General features: G+C 45.6%; 1 protein-coding gene across 7 annotated transcripts in view; it reads right to left on the bottom strand.

Annotated features, from left to right (window-relative positions):
* Positions 1 to 24,894, bottom strand: part of SYNE3 (spectrin repeat containing nuclear envelope family member 3) — a 982,841-nt gene that overhangs the window by 345,189 nt on the left and 612,758 nt on the right. For all 7 annotated transcript variants that reach the window (XM_069637674.1, XM_069637672.1, XM_069637675.1 and 4 more), the window contains one exon: positions 21,480 to 21,654. In XM_069637674.1, the coding sequence (XP_069493775.1) occupies positions 21,480 to 21,654 (175 nt within the window). The remainder of the gene's footprint in view (positions 1 to 21,479; positions 21,655 to 24,894) is intronic.

The raw sequence follows: 24,894 nt of genomic DNA, 5'->3' as shown, positions 1-24,894 counted from the left end.
TGACGTATCTTTGATGTAGGAGGGCAGAGTTTGAACAAACGGAAAAAGAAAATGGTCCAGATATTTGGATGTATTTTCAAGCAGGGAGTCAATTGATGCGACTATCGGTCTACCCGGTGGTTTTCTCATGCATTTGTGGATTTTCTGAATGAAATGTATGATTGGTAAGATGGGAAAATCTTTTGATAAGAATGTCATTTCTTGTGGAGTTAGTAAGCCCATTGCTTGCCAGTTAGACAGTTTCAAATCATACTCTGTTTTATACATTTTGTTTGGATTCGCAGGTAACTTTTCATAGTTATTGATTTGATTGAGTTGACGCATGGCCTCCCGTTTGTAATCACTTGAATTTAAGATTACAATATTTCCTCCCTTGTCTGATGAACGAATGACAATTGATTTGTCTTGTTTCAAGTTGTTTATTGCTGTCCGTTCATCTGAGGTCACATTATGGTTCAGTTTTTGATTAGCGGAGGCCAATTTTTTTAAATCGTCTATGATTAAGTCCTCAAAAAGGTCTATATATGTCATGTTGTTGTTTGGAGGAATAAATTTCGATTTTTTTCTTTAAAAGACTAGGTGCCGGCATATTGGTGGATAGATCCTCTGGTATGTTGGTACTCCATTCAAGCTCATGCGATACTAGTCTTGCCACAGATTCGTTTTCTTCTTGTAATGATGTTAATGTGCATAGAGTAGGTATATCTCTGATCAATAATTCAGATGGTACTTCAATTCCCATAGTATTAGATCTTTCAGTATGATTTTTCTGATGAACAGGTGCACGTCCAGTCTACATTGGGCATAGTCAAAGTTTGATATTGGACAGAATGACAGCCCCTTTGACAAAATGTTGGTTTCTGCATCAGTTAGTATCTTCTCTGATAAGTTAATGACTTGTGGGTTTTGAGTTGTCATTATTGCTTCTGTTTTTTGGCCTTGCCAGAGCGTGTCGGCCGGGTTTCTGACTGTCCTCTTTTTTTTGGGTTGGCCTCTGGTCCCCCGTCTGTTCTTCCTCTTGTGTACCTTGGCTGATTCCTGCCTTGCGTATTTTTCCCTACTTGATGTAGGAGTTTCATTTCTTCTAAAAAATTTAATTTGGGAAGAGGTTCGCTGGTACTGCTTGAAGTTGAGGTATCGGTTGATGAGCCTGCACTTGTTTCCGTTTCTGAGTCCAAATCTGTAATTACCGGTATGGGATTTTTCTTTGACTCTGTAGTCCCTTTCTAACTGTATCATATTTTTTGGAAAAGGTATATATTCTTCCACTGGCATAGTCTTCTTTATCGCGAAGAAACTTCCTCTGCTTTCTCTCTTTTATTTACTCTTCGTACTTGCTGACATTTTTATCCATTTGAATTTTTAACTCTTTAGCTGTGTTGGACTCAGCTCCTGTATAAACCTTTGCTTCAAGGGCCTCGATTTCATTAAGGGCTTTCAGTCTGTCACTTTTGGCGTATTTTACTAGGGTCGTTAGCATTTTGAAAGAACATTCATTGGTGGCATCCCCCCATTCCTGTAACATCTGGGGATCCGGGTCTTCATAGGTTGGAATTGTTAGGATTCTTAAGCCCCTTGGGATCCGTTTGTTGTCAATGTAATTTTGTAGGGATTTTATTTCCCACCATTTATTCGTTTCTTTTTTGTGTAGTTTTTCCAAAGTTACCATGGATTGCTGTAATGTCTTGGTTTGCCCGCCTTGTACCTGTTGTATATATATAAATAAAACATTTTCTGAAGTATTGAAATTTGTTCATTTTAATATTTTTGAGTTGAAATGTGCCCTTGTTTGCCTCCCGTTAACTATGGGGGACCATTTCTTGTTTAGTTGTCAGCCTGGTAGCACAGACCTAACAAGGAGCACCTGAGAGTTATCCACTATAAATTGAAAATCTTACTCTTACTTACCTACAACAAACTGAGTGCACCTTCACAACTAACCTTGTCCTCCAAGGACAGCCAGCCGGCCAATCACCTTTGGTGCATCCCTGTAACCAAGTGGATTAAGCACAGGGACTTTCAGGCAGCTCCCTCATTTCATGCCCCTGCCAGACACGCTGGAGCCAGAGGCGGGCTTCATCAGTGAATCCAGCAAAAGACAAAATAAACAAAGGGACCAGACCTGGTTTGGCACACAGAATAAATCTCAAAAAGGACCTTTCCAACAAGAAATGGCAAGAAAAGAAGACTAGGGCCATTTTGACAAAATGGGCAACCATGGGTGTCTTACTGCAGCTGCAATTGCAGCCCGCGGTAAAAACACACAATGGTAGGAAAAGGTAAACCACTGCTACCAGCCATTAATTGTAGAAACGGTAACATAAAAATGTTACATGAGAAACTAGACAAAGGGGATACTAAGTAACCCCTCCAGCACCCTATTGTAAGATAACTCTGTGCTGGGTCTAGAAAGTTACAAAATGTAAGTAAAGTCAATTTCAATTCACTGCTCTTGGAAACAGTAGTTTCACCAAGAGAAGGTATTTAAACCTTTGGGACATCTAAGAGACTTCCCTGTGTCACTGCACTGAAGGTGCTGTGTGTCACAATGTAAAGATGATGCCTATGGAGTTTGTCACACTCCAAAGTCAAAAGAAACACAGGTCCTGATTCATGGAACGTTTTCCTATGGGATTGCACCATTATAAAACACTTCCATGAATCAGGCCCACAGAGAGCCCAAATCACAGAAAAATACATGAGAAAGTGGGGAAAAAGGTCTCACTCTCTCCAGGTTAGAAATTAAAAGTCCTAATGTCAAGCAAAATGAGCTGGGGGTCTCTAAGGTAGAAGGGAATTAGCACATTTCTTTGAATTGTCCCTGGCAGGTGGCCTGCACGTTTGTTCCAATTACTCCAATAATTAAAGTGCATGTTCTTCTCTTTTCTTACTAGTGTGTCTGTTTATAAATTGGGCCCATCGTTGAAATGTGTTTCAGGTCATAGGGCCCACTGCTTGCTTTTAATTCTTTTACAGTGGTGATATTGTGCTGATACCAGCTCGACCTAAAGTAGTTATAAAGCCAAAACATGGAACTGCAGAGTCCTCAGTCCACCTGCATGTAGCAGTTCACACACACATGCAAGATAACAAACTTCTTATCAAATAACGACTTGCATTTAGTCATCCAAAGGGAACTTCAGTATCAATTTTCAGATGATTGATTTAGATGTATCATTGATTTGAGTTTGTCTTAGACACAAATCACAGAAACACAGAAGTGCCCGATATATAGGATCTGTTAATTCATGAACTTCTGCAGCCGGGGCCCACCAATATGTATTACTACGGCACATGTATAGGAGTGCTGTCAAATTGCCAGATGTGAGGCTGGGAACAAGGGATCTATGTGATCACTGTGCTGCTGACTAAGTAAATGCTGACTTCCATTACAGAGAGGTGCAGTGATCACATAGATCCCTTGTTCCCTGCATGCCCCTACCCACTGCCCTCTACCTACTTACCTTTTTGGCGGAACACTTCTGTATGTGCCACTGACTCGCCTCTATCCCTGCGGCGTCAGTTCCCTTCCACTAACGTGGGTTGGAACTGGCGCTGCAGGGTGCTTTTTTCTTTTTTTTTTTAAACTTTTTTTTTCTTTATTGTCCCAGCTATTCATATAATGGCTCTCCTTATTCAGTGTAATGGGAGTCGGAATTTTAGTACAGAGCAAAGATGCAGTATTGAATAAGCCGACATTTATGGGTCAAAATTTTGGTGCGATTCCGGAACAAGGACACCATTTTGTAAGGAAAAGTAAAACAAGTCGTCCATTCTTCCCCACAAGTGGAACTTCAATGTGGTCACTACTTTCCAATGGCAATTTAAGCTTCGTTGATCTGCCATATTGGGGGTCGACCTTTAAGATGCTAAGATACAATTTTAAAAGCCAATCATTCTGCAGCAATGTTCTTCTGACTAGCCCCTGGGACACTTTTCAAAGAAAGTTGAAGGTGGGGTCCCCATAGAAGCTGGCACTGTCAGAATAATGAGTGGCCAACTGAGACCTCCTTCTGTCATTGTAGCATCAGTGGATGAAACAAAACGACAATAGTTGTATCAGAGAGATTGCGTGCTGGATGTACAGCAGTGGCCTAAAATGAATGGCTCAGTAGAGCAATGAATACTTCCGGGAAACAGTAGAATGCTTTGAAAATGGGAGGGAGGACCATTGCTCCATATTTTGATCCTCCTTGTTTTTACTTATTAGACCCTCGTGTCTTCTTTTTTCTTCCTATTCTACATAACTACTTTTATCAATATTGTCCACTGCTGCCCTTTGCCACTCCTTGTGTTACTATTGGCTGTATGCACCGTGTGATTTAAAACAGAAACTTTGCTTCTGCACGCACAGATTGGAGATTAAGGAACTACAGTTCCCACACTTCCTCGTAGCCTATAAATTGACCCAGCTTCTTCCTGTCAACTGATAGCCGTTGCCACAGTGTTTTACTTTTTGTGCTTCTCAAGATGAATATTGCTCCTTATTTTTATCCTCCTTGTTTTTACTTATTAGACTCTCGTGTCTTCTTATTTCTTCCTATCCCACATAACTCGGTCAAGTGGCACAGCGAGTAGAGCGCTCGCTTTGACATCAGTGTAGAGCCTGCGAACGCAGGTTCGAAATCCGGCAGCGCCAAACTCAGCGTTTCATCCTTCCGAGGTCGATAAATGAGCACCACACACCGTGGGTAATAATTAGCAGCGCTCAGATACCTGAGTTCGTAGCGCTATATAAATGCCAAATTATTATTATTAACTGCTTTTACATTTTATAGTTTTGTGATTTCAATTCTGCTGTTTTAGGTGTGCCCCACTTTACCAACTTACTCTAGTGCTCCTCCTGCCCAGGCCAACTCTTAATTGTTGTCCGTTATTACGGTGCAATTCAAATCCGATTATATGTCCTTTCCTCTGCACGCACGTATCTCTGGAAACTACACTCCCCAGAAGGAGTTGTAGTCTCGCAAGCGCATTTCCTTTCAAACCCCATGCGAACGCGCCATCTCTGACAGGTTTCGCCATTCTGTGGCAGTCCGTGGTCAGGACGTGCAGGGACGCGTTACATTGACGTATTCTACTATGGGCCTTGCTGATGTCCTCGCTGCCATTACTGCAGAGAGAAATAGCTCCAATATTAGTCTTGCCAAATTTGCAGCAAATACTGAGGTATGTTCTTCACTGCACCTCAGTCATATGTTAGGTGATGCAAGTATACCCCTTATTGCGGCATTGCCCCTCTTCCTAGAACTGAGAATATAGATGAAGCCTCCACTGGGTCAGTGGTTTCTACTTCATGCCTGAACACGGTTGGGGTTTTACACCCCACCAATCATGGCCCTGTTACTACGAAAGCAAGCAGCTCCTAATTGTGAGCTGTAGACCCGCTGGTATCGGACTCTAACTTTTCACATACATGTTCGGAACAGGGAATTACGGTGCCGCAGTCATTTCAGACGTGTGTGGTTACCCCAGTTTCCGAACCACGTTGCATGCTCCTTAACACCTCATCTTTAGTCAAGCATGCTCATGAGATTTCCAAATACATTGTACATAATAATCTGGACCTTTGTGGCTTTCCATGTTATGTCATCTTGCTTAGCGGCTAATGTGTCTAGTATCTCTAACATTTTGGCCCCTCTGAAACAAAAAAACAACTTGAAGAGGGTAAGAAAAGTAAACCTTGGTTTACGGAAGAGTTTCGAAAACATAAAGCTTAGACACTGAAGGCGTTTTACTCCTGGAAAGCCTCTCCAGATTCAGCCTCGTTAACAGCTTATAAAATGTTAGCAAAAACTCACAAACTTGACATTTTTGAAGCCAAAAAGAACTTCCATAATATGCGAATTTCTAACGCTCAGTCGGACATGAAGGAAATCTGCAAAATCTTAAAAGAGCAGGAGTTCGTCCCACAGCTGGCTGCCCAATCAATAACAAAAGATGCTACTTGGTGTCAGCATATACAAAATGGCTTACAAAATAAACTCCTTGGCATTAGAAAGGACATTCTAGGTAATAAGGAGGCCTTACCATCTTGAGCGGATCGTGGTTACCACAAGCCCCCCACGCGTCACCCAGCCATTGCACAATTTAATTTCCAGCCAATATCAGAGGAGGCTCTGAAGTCGAACAGCTAAAGGCGACCCGATCTAGAGGGGATTGCTGCTCCTCCTTAATTATAAAAACGTGCCCTCCTAATCTTATAAAGGCAATGGGCCTCATTATAAGTGTTGCGGTAAGGCAACAACGGCGCCGGTAGTGCTACCGGCGCCGTTGTTACCTCGCCGCAACATTACGAGTTCTGCTCGCGGGGGCCACTCTGCACACCTGGTCAAACCAAATGTGCAGAGCGGCACCCGCGAGCAGTACCAGATGATAGCAACGGCCCCGTTATTAACGGGATCGTTGTTACCATCCTCCCCATTCCCATTGAGCCCTATGAGGGCTCAAATGGGAATGGGCACGTACCGGGTCTGGGTCCCGTGAATGGGAATTACCGGGCCCGCAAAGGTCAGAATGGCCCGGTATTTCCCATTTTTCGGGACCCGGACCCAAGTTTGGGGGTAGGTATGCTGATAAAAACGGCATGGCTACCTCCAAACTCGTAATGAGGCCCAATCTGTATTTTTGTGAACGTATCTTTGAAGGAGGGTAAGGTCCCTGACGACCTGAAACAAGCCATGGTCACACTAAAAACGGTTACCAATGGATAACCCCCTCAATTACCGCCCAATATCTAATACCCCTTTTTTGCTTAAAATACTTGACAGGGTCGCATATGGCCATATCTCGCAGCACTTAAACCAATACCCCATTCTGAACCCCTATCAATCGGGTTTCAGACAGAGATTTGGTACTGAGACCTCTCTGCTCGAGCTGAAGTCTAGACTTCTGTGTCGGCTAGATAAGGGTTCTCTCTCCCTTTTATTTGTTTGTTTGTTTGTTTGCTTATTTATAATGTGCGCCAGACACAAGGGTATCAGGGCGCAGAAGAGCAAGAAGAACAAGGTTACTTTCAGCTTGTGGTTACACAGGTTACAACAGGTACGTACAGGGATTTGCAGAGGTAATACAAAACAGTATATGTGTCAGTTAAATACATACAAATAAAGGTAGCATTGTATAAAATACAGAATTTACATTACAGGGCAAGCGTTCAACATATAATAGGCTATACAATGTCTGTGTAAAATAGTATCTAAGGTGAATGTCATAAGTCAAGGAGGTGGAGGGTCAGGGAGGAGTTATTGATCCTTATCTCTGAGCCATTTAATGGTGTTGTGTCTGAAGTTCAGGAAGGTTTGATCTACCTTCAAGGAGGCGGGGAGGAAGTTCCATAGTTGTGCTGCTTTGATCCGGAAGCTGCTTCCCCCAGCTTTTGTCAATTTAAACCTAGGTACAACTAGGCAATTTGCATTCACAGTCCTGGTGGGACGGCTAGAAGATTTTCTTTTTTTTAAAACGTTTCTTTATTGGCATGGCGAGAGAACATACAAACAACACAGCGCTCAAGATATATGTGGTAACAGGTACGTGGGTGAGTATACACTGCATAAGAGATACAAGCGAGAGTAGACATACAGTTTTACAATTCAGCGAGACTCAGTACCGGTCTAGTTCACTTCATCAGGAGGAGGGGAAGACAGTAGTTCTAAGTCATCCTTGCTGTTTAGATAACTGCAAAATTCAGTCCATACATTCTTGGGGCGAGAGGTCAGCGGGAGGGTATTGATGTAGTCCTCCTCGCACGTTTGAGTCCAGGTGAGGGCCCTTAGCCACATCTCAAACGAAGAGGGGGAACGGCGCTTCCAACACTGTAATATGCATTGTTTGGCAACCATAGTGGCGACATTCAGAAACCTGGATACATTTCTCAATTTGGGGTTATCCCACAGGCCGAACAGTACAGCTAGTGGTTCTGGAGAGATGTGGGACGCTGTAATTTCTGAGAGAGCGTCTATTATGGCTTTCCAGTATGGGCCCAGTGCATCACAGGGCCAAAACATGTGTATGTGATCCGCGTCCATGGATTTACATCTGGGGCAGGTGTGAGCCTGGGTGTGTGCGAATCTGTCCAATCTGTGCGGCGTGTAATATAATCGATTCAGGAGCTTATATTGTATACACCTATATCTGGCGTTTAAGGAGGTGGTACGGGTGTGTATGCACATTTTCCTCCACATTACGTAAGTGATGGGGAGACCCAGCTCACCGCTCCACGTGTCTCATGCCGTTTGTGGCACATCTGTAGGGTTGGCCATCAGCATTTTGTACAGCGAGGACACTATACCTTTAGCCCCGGCCGAGTTGGTTATATAGTGGATCTCCGGTGAATCTGGGGGTTCGTTGGGGTATGAGGGCCACCAGGCTCAGATCACTGCTCTCTGCCTAAAGTATTGTAATAGTTCCAGCGCAGTGCCGGAATGACCGGGATGCCATGTCTGCAGGGTGATAAACTTCCCTTCAGGGTATAAGTCGGTCAGGGCGCGATAACACAAGTCATGCCAGTGCTTCATTAAGAGTTTATCATGTGTAGGGCTGAGGCCTGGGAACTGCTAGATGGGCAGCCATTTGTAGTACGGGTGGTGGCTGGGTTGTGCATGAAGTATTCATCTCCAAGCCATAGTTGTAGCCGCTACAGGGTCGGTCGGGGCATCGGTATGATATGCGTGGTGGAGTATGAGAGAGAGGGTGTTGACTCCTTCACTCGCTAGCTTCTCGAACTTCACCTCTGGGGGAGGATCGGTGAACGTGTACCAGTGTGTGGCGTGTTGGGCTTGTGCGGCTGTCCAGTATTTAGTGAAGTCCGGGGCAGTGAAGCCCCCATGCTCATATGGGAGAGTCATATGCTGCCATTTTTTCTGAACCTCGCCCGAGTGCCAAGGAAATTGAGTGCATGCAGTGTGTAAGTACTTGAAGTATCGCTTTCCAGGCCAGATCGGCACATTAACGAAGACGTAGAGCAATCTAGGGACTGTAATCATTTTGATTAGGGACAGTCTTCCCGTTAAGGAGAGCAGGAGGTTGCGCCAATTCGACATTTGGGCCTCTGCAAGCTGCACCACAGCCACTTAATTGTCAGCCAATAGTGAAGCTCTGGTGAGGGATACCTGCACCCCGAGGTATCTGATGCCCTTTGGTGACCAACGGAGGGGCAATTCACATGCCGGTTGTGTGGTAGTCGGCGTGAGCGGGAAGATTTCCGATTTAGCATAATTTATGGAGAAGCCAGAAAATGTGCCAATTTTTGTTATGTCCCGTATGATCGGGTCCAGGTGGGCAGCCGGGTCTCTGATATAGAGAAGCACATCATCTGCATATAGTGAGATGATCTCTGGGGTGTCACATAGACGTATACCTTTACGTGTGTGTTTGTCTATGACGCTGTCAGCCATGGGTTCAATAGCAAGCGCAAAGAGTATCGGGGAGAACGGACAGCCTTGGCGGATGCCTCTGTGGAGGGCGAATGGGGGCCGAGGCCCTGGAGTTGATAAGGACACTGGCTACGGGGCTTGTGTAGAGCAGTTTGATATACGATATCATGAATGGGCCGATTCCCATTTTGTGAAATACAGCGCACATATATTGCCATGACACCATGTCGAATGCCATATGGGCATCAAGGGTGACCGCTACAGCGCTAGCTTTGGGTTCGATTCTGGACAAGACGTTGAATAAGTGGCGGATATTGAGGGCTGTGGATCTGCCTGGTACGAAACCACTCTGGTTGGGGTGAACTAAATGGGTCATAATAGGGAGGAATCTATTTGCAATAATCTTGGCAAATATTTTCATGTCGGTGTTCATTAGAGAGAGGGGTCTGTAGGAGCCGCATTCGTCCAGCGGTAGCACAGTTATAAGCGCTTTGCGCATAGAATGGGGTAGGGTATTAAGCCTGAGTGACTCGTTCCACACCTCTAGGAGTCTGGGTGCCAGGACGGCTACATGCTCCCGATAAAACTCGGAGGTAAGACCGTCTGGGCCTGGTGCCCTGCCCTTAGGACAGTTCGAGATTACTGTGCTTATCTCGTTGAGGGTGAACGGAGCTTCAAGCTGGTCACTAGTCGCGCGGGAGAGGAGGGTCATGGGGCTTTGGTCTAGCAGGGTGTCCGTGTCTTGTGGACTGTGTTCTTGCTGGGGGCCGTATAGGGTTGTGTAGAACGCGGTGAATGTCTCGAGGATGGCTTGGTCGGACCAGCATAGGGCGCCACCTGCATCTTTGACACAGCCAATACGAGTCCTGCCCCCCTCTGCGCGGATCAGTCTGGACAGTGTCCTCCCTGGTCTGTCCCCCTCACCGTATTTCCTGGCTGCTACGGGACGGGCATATTACTGAATCTCCCTTTGGGCATGGGTCTCAAACGTTTCCAATTCCGCTCTAATCTGTGCCAGTGTGATCGGGGAAGGGGTAGAGGTGTATTCCCTCTCAAGTTCCTTCAACCTCGCTTCCGACCTCTGCAAGCTGTTTTTAATAACTTTGAGGACCCCGGCCTCTATAGAGATGCACATCCCCCTGATAAAGACCTTGAATGCCTCCCAACGTACCCCATCAGAAGTATCTTGTCTGTTGTTACAGTCGAAGAAGGTGTTGATGTCAGCCAGGATTTCCGCTCTGAAAAATATATCTTGGAGGGCCTCTGACTTAAATCTCCAGAAGGAGCGGGGAGGTTGGTCCTGTCCTAGTGTCATGCGAAGTGTCACCGGTGAGTGATCCAGCAGTGTGCGCAGCAATATCTTAGTCTCCGTGGCCTGCCCACCATGCAGGCTGATATGAGAAACAGGTCTATCCTAGATAGGCTATCATGTACCGATGAGTCAAAGGTATACTCCCTCGCCTGTTGGTTGAGGGCCCTCCATACATCTTTGAGACCCAGTGTGTCCATGTGTGCATGTAGTCTATGGGCCGCGCGTGATGGGGCTCTACTGATGCTCCCGGATCTGTCCAGCTCGTTTTCTAGAATTAAGTTCATGTCCCCCCCCCATATGATGGGAATACCAATATACTTCAGAAGCATGGTGGTGACTGCGTCAAAGAAATCTGGAGCATCAAAATTGGGGGCATATGTATTCACAAGGAGGCATTCCATGTTAGCGAGTGTGCAGTGGAGTATTACATATCTGCCCTCGGGGTCAATGTGGCTCTAGCGCAATGAGATTTGGACTGATTTGTGAATTAGCGTTAGTACCCCCCTGGACTGGGTTGAATACTTTGTATAGTACCTATTGTTTCCCCACGTCGGGTGAGGTAGGTCACTAGGTGCCCCTGGGCATGAGTTTCTCGAAGGAACAGAATCTTATTCCATGTCATGATGTTAAGTGACATAGTGTCGCATTATGGGACATCCCTGCAGTAGTATACATTACCATTACACAGTGTGCATTCGCAATTTGTACCGATACACTGAGTTGCAGTCGTGTGACCCCCCGCCATGTCGTTTTCTTTTAAACCAACCCCAACTGTGCCTCCCCCCACCCTCACTGACCAACCCCAACATGCAGTGCAGCCCGCCGACCACAGAACACAAGTGCCGCCAATTGGGCCAACTCCCACCGGGAGGTGGAGGTCAGAGGGCCGTATCCAACATGGATCTGCCCACGTCCCAGCCCAACAGGGGACAAACAGTAGGTATAACCAAATGAAGTCAAACATTGCAACTGCAGCGGGGACCACTGGTGCCGTGCGGCCGGCCTTTCTTAAGCATGATGCGGGGCAGCAGGCGCTGTCCCGGATATGTTGCTGTGCTAGACGGATTTTGCAATCGGCCCCTGGAGCCAGAGAACGTACTCTAGCTGGTCAAATCTGCAGGAGAGGGTAGGACACACGGCTAGATCCTGGCACCAAAAAAGGGGGGAGAGGCCAGTGTATATCAGTCAGGAGCCAGCCTGCGACCCAAATGCATGTGATGGGAGGCCATATTTGCTGAGTGGACAAAGTCAGGTTGCCATCGACACATCAAAAGTCAAGGATCAGTAGGCATGATATATCGCTATGGGCTGTGCTGCTTGTGATTAGCTGTCAATGGCGCAGTCGTCTCTCGGCCCATTTAGCGGTTTTTGTGACTCGATAAACTTCACTGCTTCGTCTGGGACAGTGAAGAAATACAGTTTGCCATTGTAGGTGATTTTGAGTCGCACCGGGAACAGGATGGCATAGGGGACGTTGCGCTCCCTGAGCAACTTCTTAACACCAAGGAATTGACGCCTCTCCTGCTGTACAGCCAATGAGTAGTCTGGGAAGATTCTGATAGTGTTGGCCTCAAATCGTAGGTCTCCCTTCTCGCGTGAGAGGCGGAGAATGAGGTCTCTGTCGTGGTAGTTGAGTATCTTAGCGATGATGGGCCTGGGGATGTCGCCTGGTCTAGGGCGTGGTGACAGGGCCCGGTGAGCTCGCTCCACTGTAAAATATGGTGAGAGATCAGGGTTATCCAGCAGGTCTTTGAGCAGTTTTTCTACTGCGTCTTCCTTCCGCCCCTTGAGAGCATTCTCGGGGACACCGATAATGTACAGGATGTTTCTACGGGAGCGAGACTCCAAGTCGTCACATTTCGCTTTAACACTCTTCATGTCCCCGAGGCCACGGTGTCTTGGAGCGCGTGAATTCCATCCTCATTGACCGAGATTCTATTTTCGGCCTCAGTGATCCTAGATCTGGCCTGGCCCACAGAGGTTTTTAGTGAGGCAACATTTGCGTTTATGTCATCTAGTTTTTCGTGGAAGGAGGTGAAATCTTTGCCCATAGATTCCATTAGCGTGGTAAGGTCTGGCGTTACGACCCTATGGTGAGGGTCCAGGTCAGGTTCGTCATGTGAAGATGACGCACAGGACGGCTCAGCCCAGGAAACCGCTTTAGTAAACTTGTCTATAGTGCCCCCTAGGGCTGCTCCCGTGGGTCTGCTAGGCATTGTGGCTGGAGAAGGCCTGGGTATGGTGCGGGCACTCTGGTGGAGAGGATGGTTATGAGGGCGGGGGTGTAGGCCTCAGTGGGGTTGGAGGCCTCCCACCAATGTCACAGCGTCAGCAAAGTGTGGAGGCCCTGGCAGAGGCAGGTAGTCGCAGCTGCAGTTCGACTTGTCGTGCGAGTCGGCCCCAGGCCTCTGAGGATTGTGGAATGCTGCTGATGAAGCAACCAGGCTGTGATGGCCGGGGCGCACTGTATTTTCGTGTGCCCAAATCGCTTGGGTCTGGTCAAGCAGGGTCCGCAACCAGCCGCACTGGAAGTATCCGGGGGGGGGGGGGCGCTCTTACCCAGTGCGTGGTGGCCAAATGATGAGAGGACACGTTGAGGTTGGTGTCGCAGCGAGGAGTGGGCCTCAGAAAACACACAAGCAGTTCACTGGCGCAGAGTGGGCAAGCCCGTGTGGGTTTGTGCTACGATCCGAGGAGATTCACAAGGGGAAACACCAGAGTTGGCAGATCTGGGCCCACAGGGGCTCTGTGTGTAGTCCCTGATGGTGTCTCCGAGTCAGTGGCTCTGGCGGTGCACACAGGCACACGCGGCCGCGGGCAAAAAGAGAACAGGGGGGGAACCACCGTGCTCACCTCCCCCCGCTTCTCATCTGGACCTCCGCGCGGCCGGCGCGGTCCCCCACGTCCTCCAAGCCGGGCGGGAGTAGACTGCAGCAGCAAGCACAGTGCCACGGGAGACGAAGAGCGTGGGCTCCCAGAGCCGGAGGGGGCCAGGGGGGCGGATGCACTCCAGCGCAGGCCCCAGCCGCGGCTTGGTTGCGCCACAGCTCGCTCCTCTCAGGACCCCCGCAGCCAACGGCGCCGGCCCCCGCAGCGCACTCAGGGCCACCCACCTCAACCTCGCCGATGCCACAGAGGGAGGGGGCCGGGCCGCCTCTTCAGCCGTCTCGGCGACAGCCTCCGGGAAGGGGGGCCCAGCGGGGGAAGCCGGGAGTCAGGCAAGCGCCGGGCCAGGGCGCACACACAGCCAGCAGCACAAAGAGTCACAGCTGGGTCTCTGGAGGATGAAACGGGCCCAAACTAGCACAGCACGAGCCCCAAAGTGTAGGCAGTATTTCAGCCAAGCGATGATGCCACACAGCGAGGGAGACCGCAGATGTTGTCGGATCAAGACGGGAGCCGCACGGAGCTGAAAAGCTAGGCAGCCATCTTGGGCTGCTCCACAGCGCCAACCCGGCTAGAAGATTTTCTGATAATTCTCTCCACAAGATAGTGGGGGCAGCATTGTTTATGAATTTGTGGGTTAGAGATGCAGTTTTGAGCAAAATGTTATCGCTGGTGGACAGCCATTTGTTCTGTCTTCTAGCCTCTGAGATATGCTTTTTTCTGGTAATGCCCTGTGCTGTTCTCAAAGCATTGTTCTGGAGGATTTGAATCCTATTAACAGTATGCTTACTAGCGCCTAAATAGAGGGCATGGCAATAGTCCAATTTGGACAAAATTAGGGCTCGGATTCAGTGTAGTACAGCTCTCCTCAGATAAAAAAGGTTTGCCGGCTCTGATCAGCATGCATGTGTGTGCAGAGGCCGATGCAATGGAGTTGACCTGTTTAGCAAATGTGAGGGTGGAGTCAAGATAGAAACCTAATGTTTTTACCTCTTTAGCTGGCCAATATTAAACAAGGTGTATTTATAACTGGGTTTATTGAGGCAGGATGTAGTTCCCAGAATGAGGAGCTCGGTTTTGTCATCTTTCAGGCATAGACCGTGGGCTGCCATCCATGCCTGAATGATGAGGTACATTTTAGTTACTAAGGCCACATCCTTGTCGTAAGCAGTATGAGAATCTGAGTGTCATCTGCATAGTTTGTGTAGGTGACACCAAGAAGGTCCAGATCATCAAACAGGAACTTAGTAAATATATTATACAAAGTGGGTGAGACACAGGATCCGTGCGGTACACCACATGTGATGGGGATAGGGTCTGCCGCCGTTGATGATGAGAAGACCCTCATGGTTCGATTACTCAAGAAATATTGGATCCAAACTATGGCATCCCCAGAGAAGTGAGCGGCCGTGTCAAGGTGATTGCATACAACGTTATGGTCTACCAAATCAAAGGCGGCTGAAAGATCAAGGAGAAGTAGCAAAGCTGTGCTTCCCCTGTCCTTAAGTTCGTCTATCTGGGTTTTGAGATCAATCAACGCAGTTTCGGTGCCATGTTGTGGCCTGAAACCAGATTGATGGATTCCCAGAAGATGATTGGATTCTAGATACTCTTATATCTGAATATATGCTGCTCGGTCTAGAATCTGAAGTAAGAAAGGCACTGTTGTGATAGGCCTATAGTTAGAGGGGATGGCTGGATTGAGGGATTGTTTTTTGAGGAGGGGAAGGACCCCAGGACTCCTTTAAATTATTGGGGATGGAATCTGATGAAAAGGATGCATTGATAAGCTTAGTTATAGAAGGTGCGAGGTCTCTCAAGGCCCCTTTAATAATTTGGGCTGGGCATATGTCCCCCTGGCAGTTTGATGGTTTAAGGGATAGGATGATTTTTTCAACCTCAATGGTTGAGACTCTTGCAAAACTAAACCGTTGGGCCGGTTTAGTAGTGTGCACGGGAGTACTGTCAGGAATGTCTGAGTTACTTATGTTGGCTTTTTTGTTGGCAATTTTATTCTGCAGAAGGGAGATTTTGTTGGTTAGGGCATTCTGTATGTTAGTACACCAGAGTTTGTTCTTAACACAGTTGTCTACTACAGGTACAGGGGCTTCCAATTCTTTTAATACCACAAAAAGTTATTATTATTATTATTTTATTACATTTTTATTGTAATTTTTAGTTTAGTTTACAAAAAACAAACTTTTTATTACATAGTTCCATATGTCCTTTACTTGACAGTCCATCATGTTGCTAAGTAAAAGTTATTTGGTACTTGAGTTTGCTTGACGAATCCAATCATTATACGTTTCCTGTTTGGTAAGTATTATTTCTTTTTTGTATAGAGCTGAAATGTTGGCGAGGTTGGTTTTGTTTTCGGCGGTAGGTAGGTGTCTCCAAGCGTCTTCCCATTTTCTTTTTTTGGCTCTTAGTAATTTGAGGTGTGGAGTAAACCAAGAGTTCAAGTGGGCTCTAGGTTTGATTTTCCTCATTTTTAAAGGGGCGATGGTGTCTAGTGCTTTTTCAAGGTATTGTTGTATTCCTCTTCTAGAGTGGAGAGGTCATGGAAATCTGGCAGTGAGTTGAGGGCAAGTAGAATTAACGGTAGGAGCTTGTCTGCCGGTATATTCTTTTTATTCCTTGTGAGGATCGGTGGAGCTACTGAGTTATTTTTTGCAGTTGGGATTTTAACAGCGAGCGAGAATGATAAGAGACAGTGGTCAGTGCATGAATGTGGAGTTATGGAGGTAATTGAGGTGTTACAGTGGAGTTCTGCTCCCCAATGTAGCATTCTGCCTTTGTTGTGAGTGGGCAGGGTTACTCTTTGGGTAAATCCAAGTTCAGTAAGTATATTGGCAATAGCAGTAGCTTGACGGTCATTAGGATCATTGAATCCAAAATTGATATCCCCCATCAAGAGTATTTTAGAGGTGATTTTCATATTGTTGGATAGGATGGTGGAAATGTCTTCCTCAAAGGTACCGATTTATAGACCTAGAGGTCTATAAATAAGATGAATGGTTAACGTTTGGGAGTTGGAGATGGGTAATTTAACAGTAAGTGATTCGCAAGATTTGATGTCCGGTGAGGGTGCTTGTCTCATGTTTAGGTTAGATTTTGCAATGAGAGCTATACCTCCTCCTCGCAAGTCGATCCTGTCTGCTCTGAGTATGGAGTAATTATCTAGGACTGCAAGCATGAGGGCAGGGCCTGCTGCTGCATGTAGCCAAGATTCTGTTATGGCAAGAAAGTCAATATCATTATATATCAATATCATAATAAAGTTTAATATCATTGGACCAGTCATCGGCGTTCGACTTGGTTGAACATTCCATCTTGACGTCTAGACTGGTGGTAGTGCCAATTTCTCTCCTGCGGTAGTGTCTTGGATTGTCTCTTTTCTGGAGAACAGACATAGTAGGGTTTGTTCCGATGAAGCAGAGGCCACCCTAATCCCTGTCCTCTTTGGGGTGCAGCAGGGGGCTAGCACATCCCCTTGCCTTTATAACATCTTCATGGTCCCTTTCTTTTGCTTTTTAGAGCAGGAAGGGGTCATGTTCTCAAACTATGCCGACGACACCCAGAGTGTTGCCCCCCTATCAGCCGCTCATTCGTAGGACGAACAGGAACTAAATAGAATGTTCTCCCTTATTGAGAAATGGATGCTTTTCAACAACCTGACCCTGAATAAAGGGAAGATGGAATTTAATGATTATGGGCAATTCAGTCTCAATAGCAAAGGTGTATCCGGCCTACAGATTATCTAGGTTAGGGGACAATAACATCACCCCCCACCTAAATTAAAAATCCTGGGGGTGGTCTTAGACCAGACACTTTCCATAAGGTCACATGTGGCAAGCGTGGTCTCTTCCTTGGTTTACTATGTTAAATTGCTATCGCACCTTAGACCCCTCATAACACAGGCTAACTCGGAAACCATTGCTAGAGCCATAATTGGGGCAAAGATTGACTATTGTAGAAGTCTCTTGGTCGGTCTTTGTAAGCGGGACATAAACAGACTCCAGATTGTTCAAAACGGGGCAGAGTCAAGGTTGGTTTGTCCCGCCGCAATCATGTGTCAGAGGCCAGGCGCTCTTTGCACTGGTTCCCGGTGGAGGCACGGGCCAAGTTCAGGTTATTGGTTATAACCTTTAAATGCAGACATGGCCTTATGCCTTCTTATCTGCAGGATCATATCATTGACAAAGTCAATGGAAGGGTTCTCAATTCCTGTGGCCAGAACAACCTGCTCCTTCCTCGTAGTGGAACAAAGAAAGCCGAGAATGGAGCATTCTTTTTGGCTGCACCCAAACTCTGGAATCAGATACCTGCAGTCCTAAAAAGCCAGCGTTCCTTGACAGTCTTCAAGAAAGATTTAAAAACCCTGCTATGCTCCTAATTTCAGGCACTGACTTCTTCTCCTCCTGCCACTGTTTCGTGGGCTCATAGCGGCTCTAGTATCTTTGTTTTGTGTATGTTTGTTACATTGTCCAAGGTGCGCACTATAAATAACTTAAAGTAAAGTAAAGTTAAATGTGTGACCTTTAGCGACAAACCTGAAGCAAAGCTCTCAATGCAATAAAGGTCTGAGATGGCTACAAGATCAAAACTCACACATTTTATACAAATTAAGGTTTACTGTCTTCAAATGACTTTGCGTAGTTCTGCAAGCCCACAGGTTTAATTATGTAAGTGTGTTGTTCCTTGAGATTCCTTACTTTTTAAAAACAAACCAAAATTCAGATTATCAAGGTTGTGGCAGTTCTTTACCACTGTTGGAAATGTACCATAGGCTAAAGTCACCAAAGTGAAATGTACTGAGTGCAACGTTGAACTCATTCGCGGACAACTTGGGCAGTACTCCTACCGGACCACCTCCATGTGCTGCCACACCAAATCCAACCACTGCAATGCTCTCAGAAACGCTGATTATCAAGGTAACCCCTATCCAGTCCTGAAACTGCTAATGCCTATCTCCATGTGGACTCCAGAGAAGTTGATGTGGGAGAAATCTCAGGCCGTCAAAATACACAGATGAAACTCCAAGAGGGAATTTCCATCAAGCTTTATAGAATACCAGAGCAACCATTTCTGTGGGCTTATTGCCTGTACCCTAGAGATGGGGGAAGGGCATTATTCCCAAGCAATAATGGCTGTTTCGAGAGCTAAGTGCATATTTCAAGAGACAATATTAGTCATCATCAGCCAAACCAGTTCCAAGTAACTCCAGTGCATAGAGCATGTCCTGTGCACTCTTGCTGCACTGAAGTAGACTAAGACTTAGAAGAGGCGGCTGCATGGGTTAGCTGCAGTGACACTTGCAGGGATGAAAGAGCAGGCAGAGGAACCACATGTTGTGCAACACGTGTGCTCCCTCTTCTGCTTTCTTGTTCATGTAGGGCCCTGCCACTCTTCTGGTGTTAGACCACCAATACTTTCCTTCCCGATAGACCAGAGAGCTAAGCAATGGCATGCAAGGGAGCAAAGAGGACTGAATGCAATAGGCATGCTCGCACGGCAAAGTGTGTGTGCAATGTCCCTAACAGGCCATCTTCTTCACCCCTGCACATCTCAGATGCTGTTCCTTTGTTCACCTGCAGAACTTGACTTTCCTCTCACTGTTGGCAGTAGTCAACGATGATGTGGCGCTCAGGGGCTGAGCAGGGAAGCATCTTCCTTTCGATAATAGCAACCATGTCAAAACCTTCAGAGTGTGGCCAATAATGCTACTGTACTCTGAGCCTTCCGATTGGTTGTGTTACAGTTTTGTAGTGGGAGTAATGATAGCATGATTACAACGCATTATCCAACACCTAAATGTTTAAGTGCTATATAAATAAGAAATACTTGCAATGCCTCGCTATAGAGTAGCCGGAACCTCTCTAGATTACTGGCTCTTCACCCACACCTCCCAGGGTCTAGTCATCTTTACGCTCTTTTTTAAACTTCTCAATGGGGTTAACGGTAACCTCCAAAATGAATACCACAGTTGCCATTTTGTAGGACTGCATACACGAGCTGCTACTATTTCCAAACTTAAATGTAATTATCTACTAAATCTTAGAAGGAAGAAAGGCTCAGCCAGCAATTAAGCAGTTCAAATGTACGACATTCAGGCTAGACGCACATCTGCAGAGAGCACAGTAACCCCAATGAACGCGCTTTATTTTTTATTTATTGGTCATGTGTAATGCGCACTATGCAGCAGAATTGTGTTTCAAGGCGCACTACCGCTCTTTTTGTTTGTTTTGCCATTCATGTTTTCTCAAGCTACTGTCAATGGAATGGCAATCTTTACTCGGAACAGAGGAACATAAAGCAAGGCTGCGCTTCCCCAAAGGAAAAGACTCTGAAACAGTATATAGTCGTGGAGTTGACATTCTATTAACAGGAAGGATTGCAAATCATGAGGTTTATGGTGAACCCCCCGGGGATCCCTCCATACCTGAGAGAGGCGCCTATTTTGCACATGTCCACAACAAACCGCAATTTCGGCAAGCATGCCTTCATATCTGGGGTGTTTGCCCTTTTGCAATTACGGGGCGACTATAATTGGGGCCGATACCAAGACGCCATCAGTTTATATTGGTCACCCTGATCTTCAGCTCTTGCCAGCTTTGTTTCCGAGTTCTATTTTGGGTGTAGGGCTTGCACTTGGTTTGGCATATAGGTGAAGGGGGCGAGGCGCTCTTAAAACCTTGAACACGTTCCTTTTTACAGTAGCCGAGAAGCAGCAATGCCCCGCAGGCTCTGTGCAAACATTGACCAGTGAAGGCCATCATTCCTTATTTCCGTTTGTCAAGCAGCAATTGTCTAGGTTCAGTGACACGTATTTACGTCTGAGTAACATAACAAAATAATACACACTCTGTAATAATGAGGAGAAGAAGCCAGAGGACAGTCTACAGTTTTTGAGTAGGAGGAGGCAGGGGTATAGGAAAACTATTTGGGAGTGGTAATCCTCGTGTGCACGGAACATGAATGTATATATCTTATATTGGTCTAGGACGGGTCTACCACGTAAAGAACTAAACCTTATTGTCCGACAACTATTACGTGTTTGCATATTATTAATCTGTTCACCAGTGTGCTTCAATGAAAACACAATTCTGTTTAAAGAACCTTCAAGGAATACCCCCTGTGACTATCTTGAAAACGAAGCTAGGCTAACTGCCAGTGATAGAATGTAATGACATCATTTGACTGACAAGGCAACCCACCTGCACCCCCCTCACACAAAATACTCTCCGGAATAGTTCGGAACTATCGAGGGTATTGTGGTTTACAGCACTGTAGGCACCGGCACTCCCTGTAGGTCACAATGTATACTGTGTGTTGTGTAGACGTGTGTGGTGGGCCCTGAAGGATCCCGAAACCCAGACGACGTTTAGCCAAATGGAGATAAGAGCGTAGGTTATCCCTGAGCAACAGTGTAGGATCGCATGTTATCCACCGCAGCGTTCTTAGGAAAAAAAGAATGGTCAAGACAAAAAACGTTACATAATTCACACACATTCTTTGCTTTGAAGGACTTCTTAAAAACGCACATTTAATGTATATACCAAGAATAGGCAAACAACAGGAAACCGTGTTCTAAGAAAACAAGGCTGGATTGATGAAGCCAAAGCACTGAGTAGTCTTCTGATTTTATAATAGTTTAAGTGAACTCTTAGCGGATTGCAAAAATATCATTTGGTAGACGGTCGACACATAAAACAGGCTGTTATTGCCAACCATTGGGACTGCTGGCTAGTTCTTGTGATAGTTTCGACAACAGTATCTTGAGACCCTTTCCATGGCATTGTTGCCACACTAAGGGATTCCCAGGTTACAGCATTCAAAAAAGGGATGTGTGCACAGCAATGCAACGTACAGCATCAGTTCAGCATCCACAGCTACACGTGCATTACCTCAATCTGCATCGAGAAGGTCTGGATCATGGGGAGGTCAGTCATGTCTGCGGTGGTGTCCAGAACCTGCTGGGCCGCTGGCTTCCAGTGATGGAACTCTCGTAGAGGATTCTGGAAACACTGCCGGAGTCCAGACTCTGTCTCGGTGCACAGCTTGAAAGCTTTGCTTTTAACACTGCAAACAAATGCACACAGATACCAGATAGAGCACAAACGGTCATTCAGTGTGATCGAGATAAGTTTTGATGTTCTGTGGCAAGCATATGCTATTTACACATTCCTTAGCAATGCAACCACATAATGCATTTTGAAAGATGAGTTCACACTGATTAATAAAAAGAAATATACTTATCGTTGAAGGATTAGCAGGTACAAGAGCAGTAGCAAGAAGCCATTTTCTGAAGAGCAATCTTGCTTTGTTCATATATCTAATGAGCGTCTTCCCCGTTTTATTCAGCCATAGAATGACTCACAGCATGGCCTCACTTATGGATACAATGCATTGAGGGTAAGGGCAATACATTTGGGGTTTGCCCAGAATGTCAAGTGTTGCATGTTGGATTAGGAAGAGAGACACTTTCAAGTTCTGTTCTACCAATGCAACATCCAAAAGCGAGTAGTACTCATTTCACACGTCATGGTTCTTTTCTCATTGCACACTGATTATGTGGTGTGTACTTGTAGAGGTCGGCCTGGAGTGGTATACATTGGAGCTCATTTTGCTCCAAATAGTAATTTGGCAGCTGGGAGCCATTACGTGTAGACATACACTAAAAGGATCTAAAAATCTGCGAGACAAACTAGTACATTCCAAATATTCTAGAAACTATCTTATCACGTCCATTTGGAACTCATGACTCCTTCTAAAGATCAATGTTGGACTAGCTAAGCTGTATTTTCTGTAAACGAATTACACTGAACTGATTTGTAACTTCTCAAACTGTGCACAAACAACGATGTAATGTATTCATGACTTTCTCTGTTTTTACTGTTGGCATATCTTTTCTTTATTTATATATACACCCTACCGTTTCTCAATTAACAATCCTATATATGCATGCATCTATATCACTATCGAACAACGTTACTTGATTATCATGAGCCTTGAACTGCACTTTTGACTTTTTCACAATAAATGAAACGTGTAACTGAACAAGCACCTGGATCTTTCTATAATAAAGGAAACATTTAGTTGCCTCTCTTGGCTCTTGTTTCCAGGAACACCAGACCTGCATTGATTATGCTTCTAAATAATGTATACGTCCTTTGTTAACTAAGTCCAGTGGCACCATAGTTTGTTCTCCAATGATGGGTGTTCTTCATGGCAAGTGGACCACAAGAATGTGGCCTACCCAGGTGGGTGTTAGTTCCACCCATGCATCCAAGGTAGCACATCCTGGTGTGGGGTTATACTCTGACCCATTGTTACACCCCAAAATCTCAACCATAAAACAGCAGAGTGCTATAACAATTTTAACAATTCAATTCTTAACCAAATCTTCCAAATCTTTACTTTTCACGTCCAAAATTAAGAATGTACTGTCCTTAAAACGTACATAATATGGCACGTTCTTGTAATGACTTTGTCAACAGTATTTATTTAGGCACCCAAACTTTCTATTCAAAGGCTGCAGAGGCTACAGAATGCGGCAGAAGAGATGCTTCTCAGAATTAGTGGATTCCAATATATTATAGCAGCGGTGCACTCTCTACCCTGGCTCCCAAACGTGACACGGTGTAATGTAAAAGCCTTCTGCAGAGTGCATTGGGCAGTTCACGGAGTATGTTCTATTTCAATTAGTGACCAATTTCTTACAAATCCCATGTTCCCTGTTCAAAGGGCTCTGTGGGGATGAGGGCCATAGATCCCGATGATGCTCTCACCTAAGACGGTCAGTTACTGACATGGTAGTTTCCTGTATAGTGACTTCAGGATTTCTAGCAAAACTCTTGAAGCAAGCCTTTGTTCTCAAACGCCTATAAATCACTCTGCTCAGATTCATACGTCTTTATTTCCTACATTGTATGTTATGTTTCTGTAGTTGATATATTGTTCCTTAAAAGGTAAGTGAAGCTTTTATTATGTGTGGGAATATGGGCCTTTTCTGATACTTTAATGTTCATAATAGATATGTTTTTTGTGCCACATTTTAAAGCACCTCTTGTGTAGTTCTTGCTTTAAAAAATACAAAATAAAATTATATTTCCAGAATGAGTAAAAGCATATTAGGATAGGTGTGAGTGATTTGCCCCTTTTATACAAACTCAGTAGTAGGTAACTTGTCAGATGAATTTCTGCCTTTGAGAACATTACAGGTGGCAAACAAGCCTACGGACTATGACATGTGAGAGTCCCAATCTGAGAAGGACATTCATGTAAACACGTGGGCATCAGATGGCCGGAAGTACTATTTTAAACTCAACATCATTTTTAAACAGTTTAGGACTCCTTGACTCACTCCTAGGAATTGATCTTTTGGGAGGGAGTTCCTCAAATATTCCAAACATGTCTGAACAGCAGCTTACAAGTGAGTAAAAGGGAGAGATCATAAGCATAGATGGTGTAGGGTGCAGTTCGTTAGTGGAGGTCTGATAACAAATCTTAGGCCAGATCCTTTAGCAATACATTTTTCTAGAGACAGCCTTCCTGTCCTCCTTTCCTCTCTTCCTGAAACAGGCAATCATGTCCACCTTTGATACCTGATGGCCACCAAAATGGAGGGGGGAATACAAATATGTTCTGCAAAGATGGCTTTTTGGTTGATGATAGCGAAGTGAAAATTGGTGGAGAGAACCCTAAAATTCAAAAGGTTTTCTCTGGTGATGCGTTAAGAGAGCCTGCACGTATTCAGGATACAATGCAAAAGCATGCGACAAACACCAAAGCTAACTCTAAGTATTGCACCCACTAGAGGCCATAGAGAAATGATGATATCAGTGAAATGTTTTTGCGTTGGCTAGAACATTTTAGTACTTGCCTTATACAGGGGATCATCAAAAGGCAAAAGCTTTGCCTAGACGCATCCGCAGAAAGCAATCAAGAATGTACAGTGGTAAGACCTCTTTTAGAGGACCACCATATTTTCCACAGTGACAGGCTCATGGTCATGACCCTGTCAGGGTAAGGGGTAAAGGGCCCTTTCTCAGCGTGGGGTAGGAGAATCCCTCAAATTTAAATCAGAACAAATCCCGCCCGGGATATGTGAAGATAGAGTCGGAGGGTCCCCAATCCATGAAAATTCCTAATGTGCTGGAAATACCACTCCTGGACCCACTCCGTATCTCTCGAAGCTTCTCAAAGGCAGTTGCTGGCCACTGTTCTTCCTTTTCTATCTCAGTAGCGCACCTCCCAAAATCCCACTGTGAGCAGCAGAGAAGACAGGAACCAGAATACATCAAAGGGAGAACCAACAGA

Source organism: Ambystoma mexicanum, chromosome 14 (genome assembly GCF_040938575.1).
Source record: "Ambystoma mexicanum isolate Mex_15411 chromosome 14, UKY_AmexF1_1, whole genome shotgun sequence".
Classification (NCBI taxonomy): Eukaryota; Metazoa; Chordata; class Amphibia; order Caudata; family Ambystomatidae; genus Ambystoma; species Ambystoma mexicanum.
The sequence above is the reverse complement of the archived record's forward strand: the minus strand, read 5'-3'. Positions and strand labels throughout refer to the sequence as shown.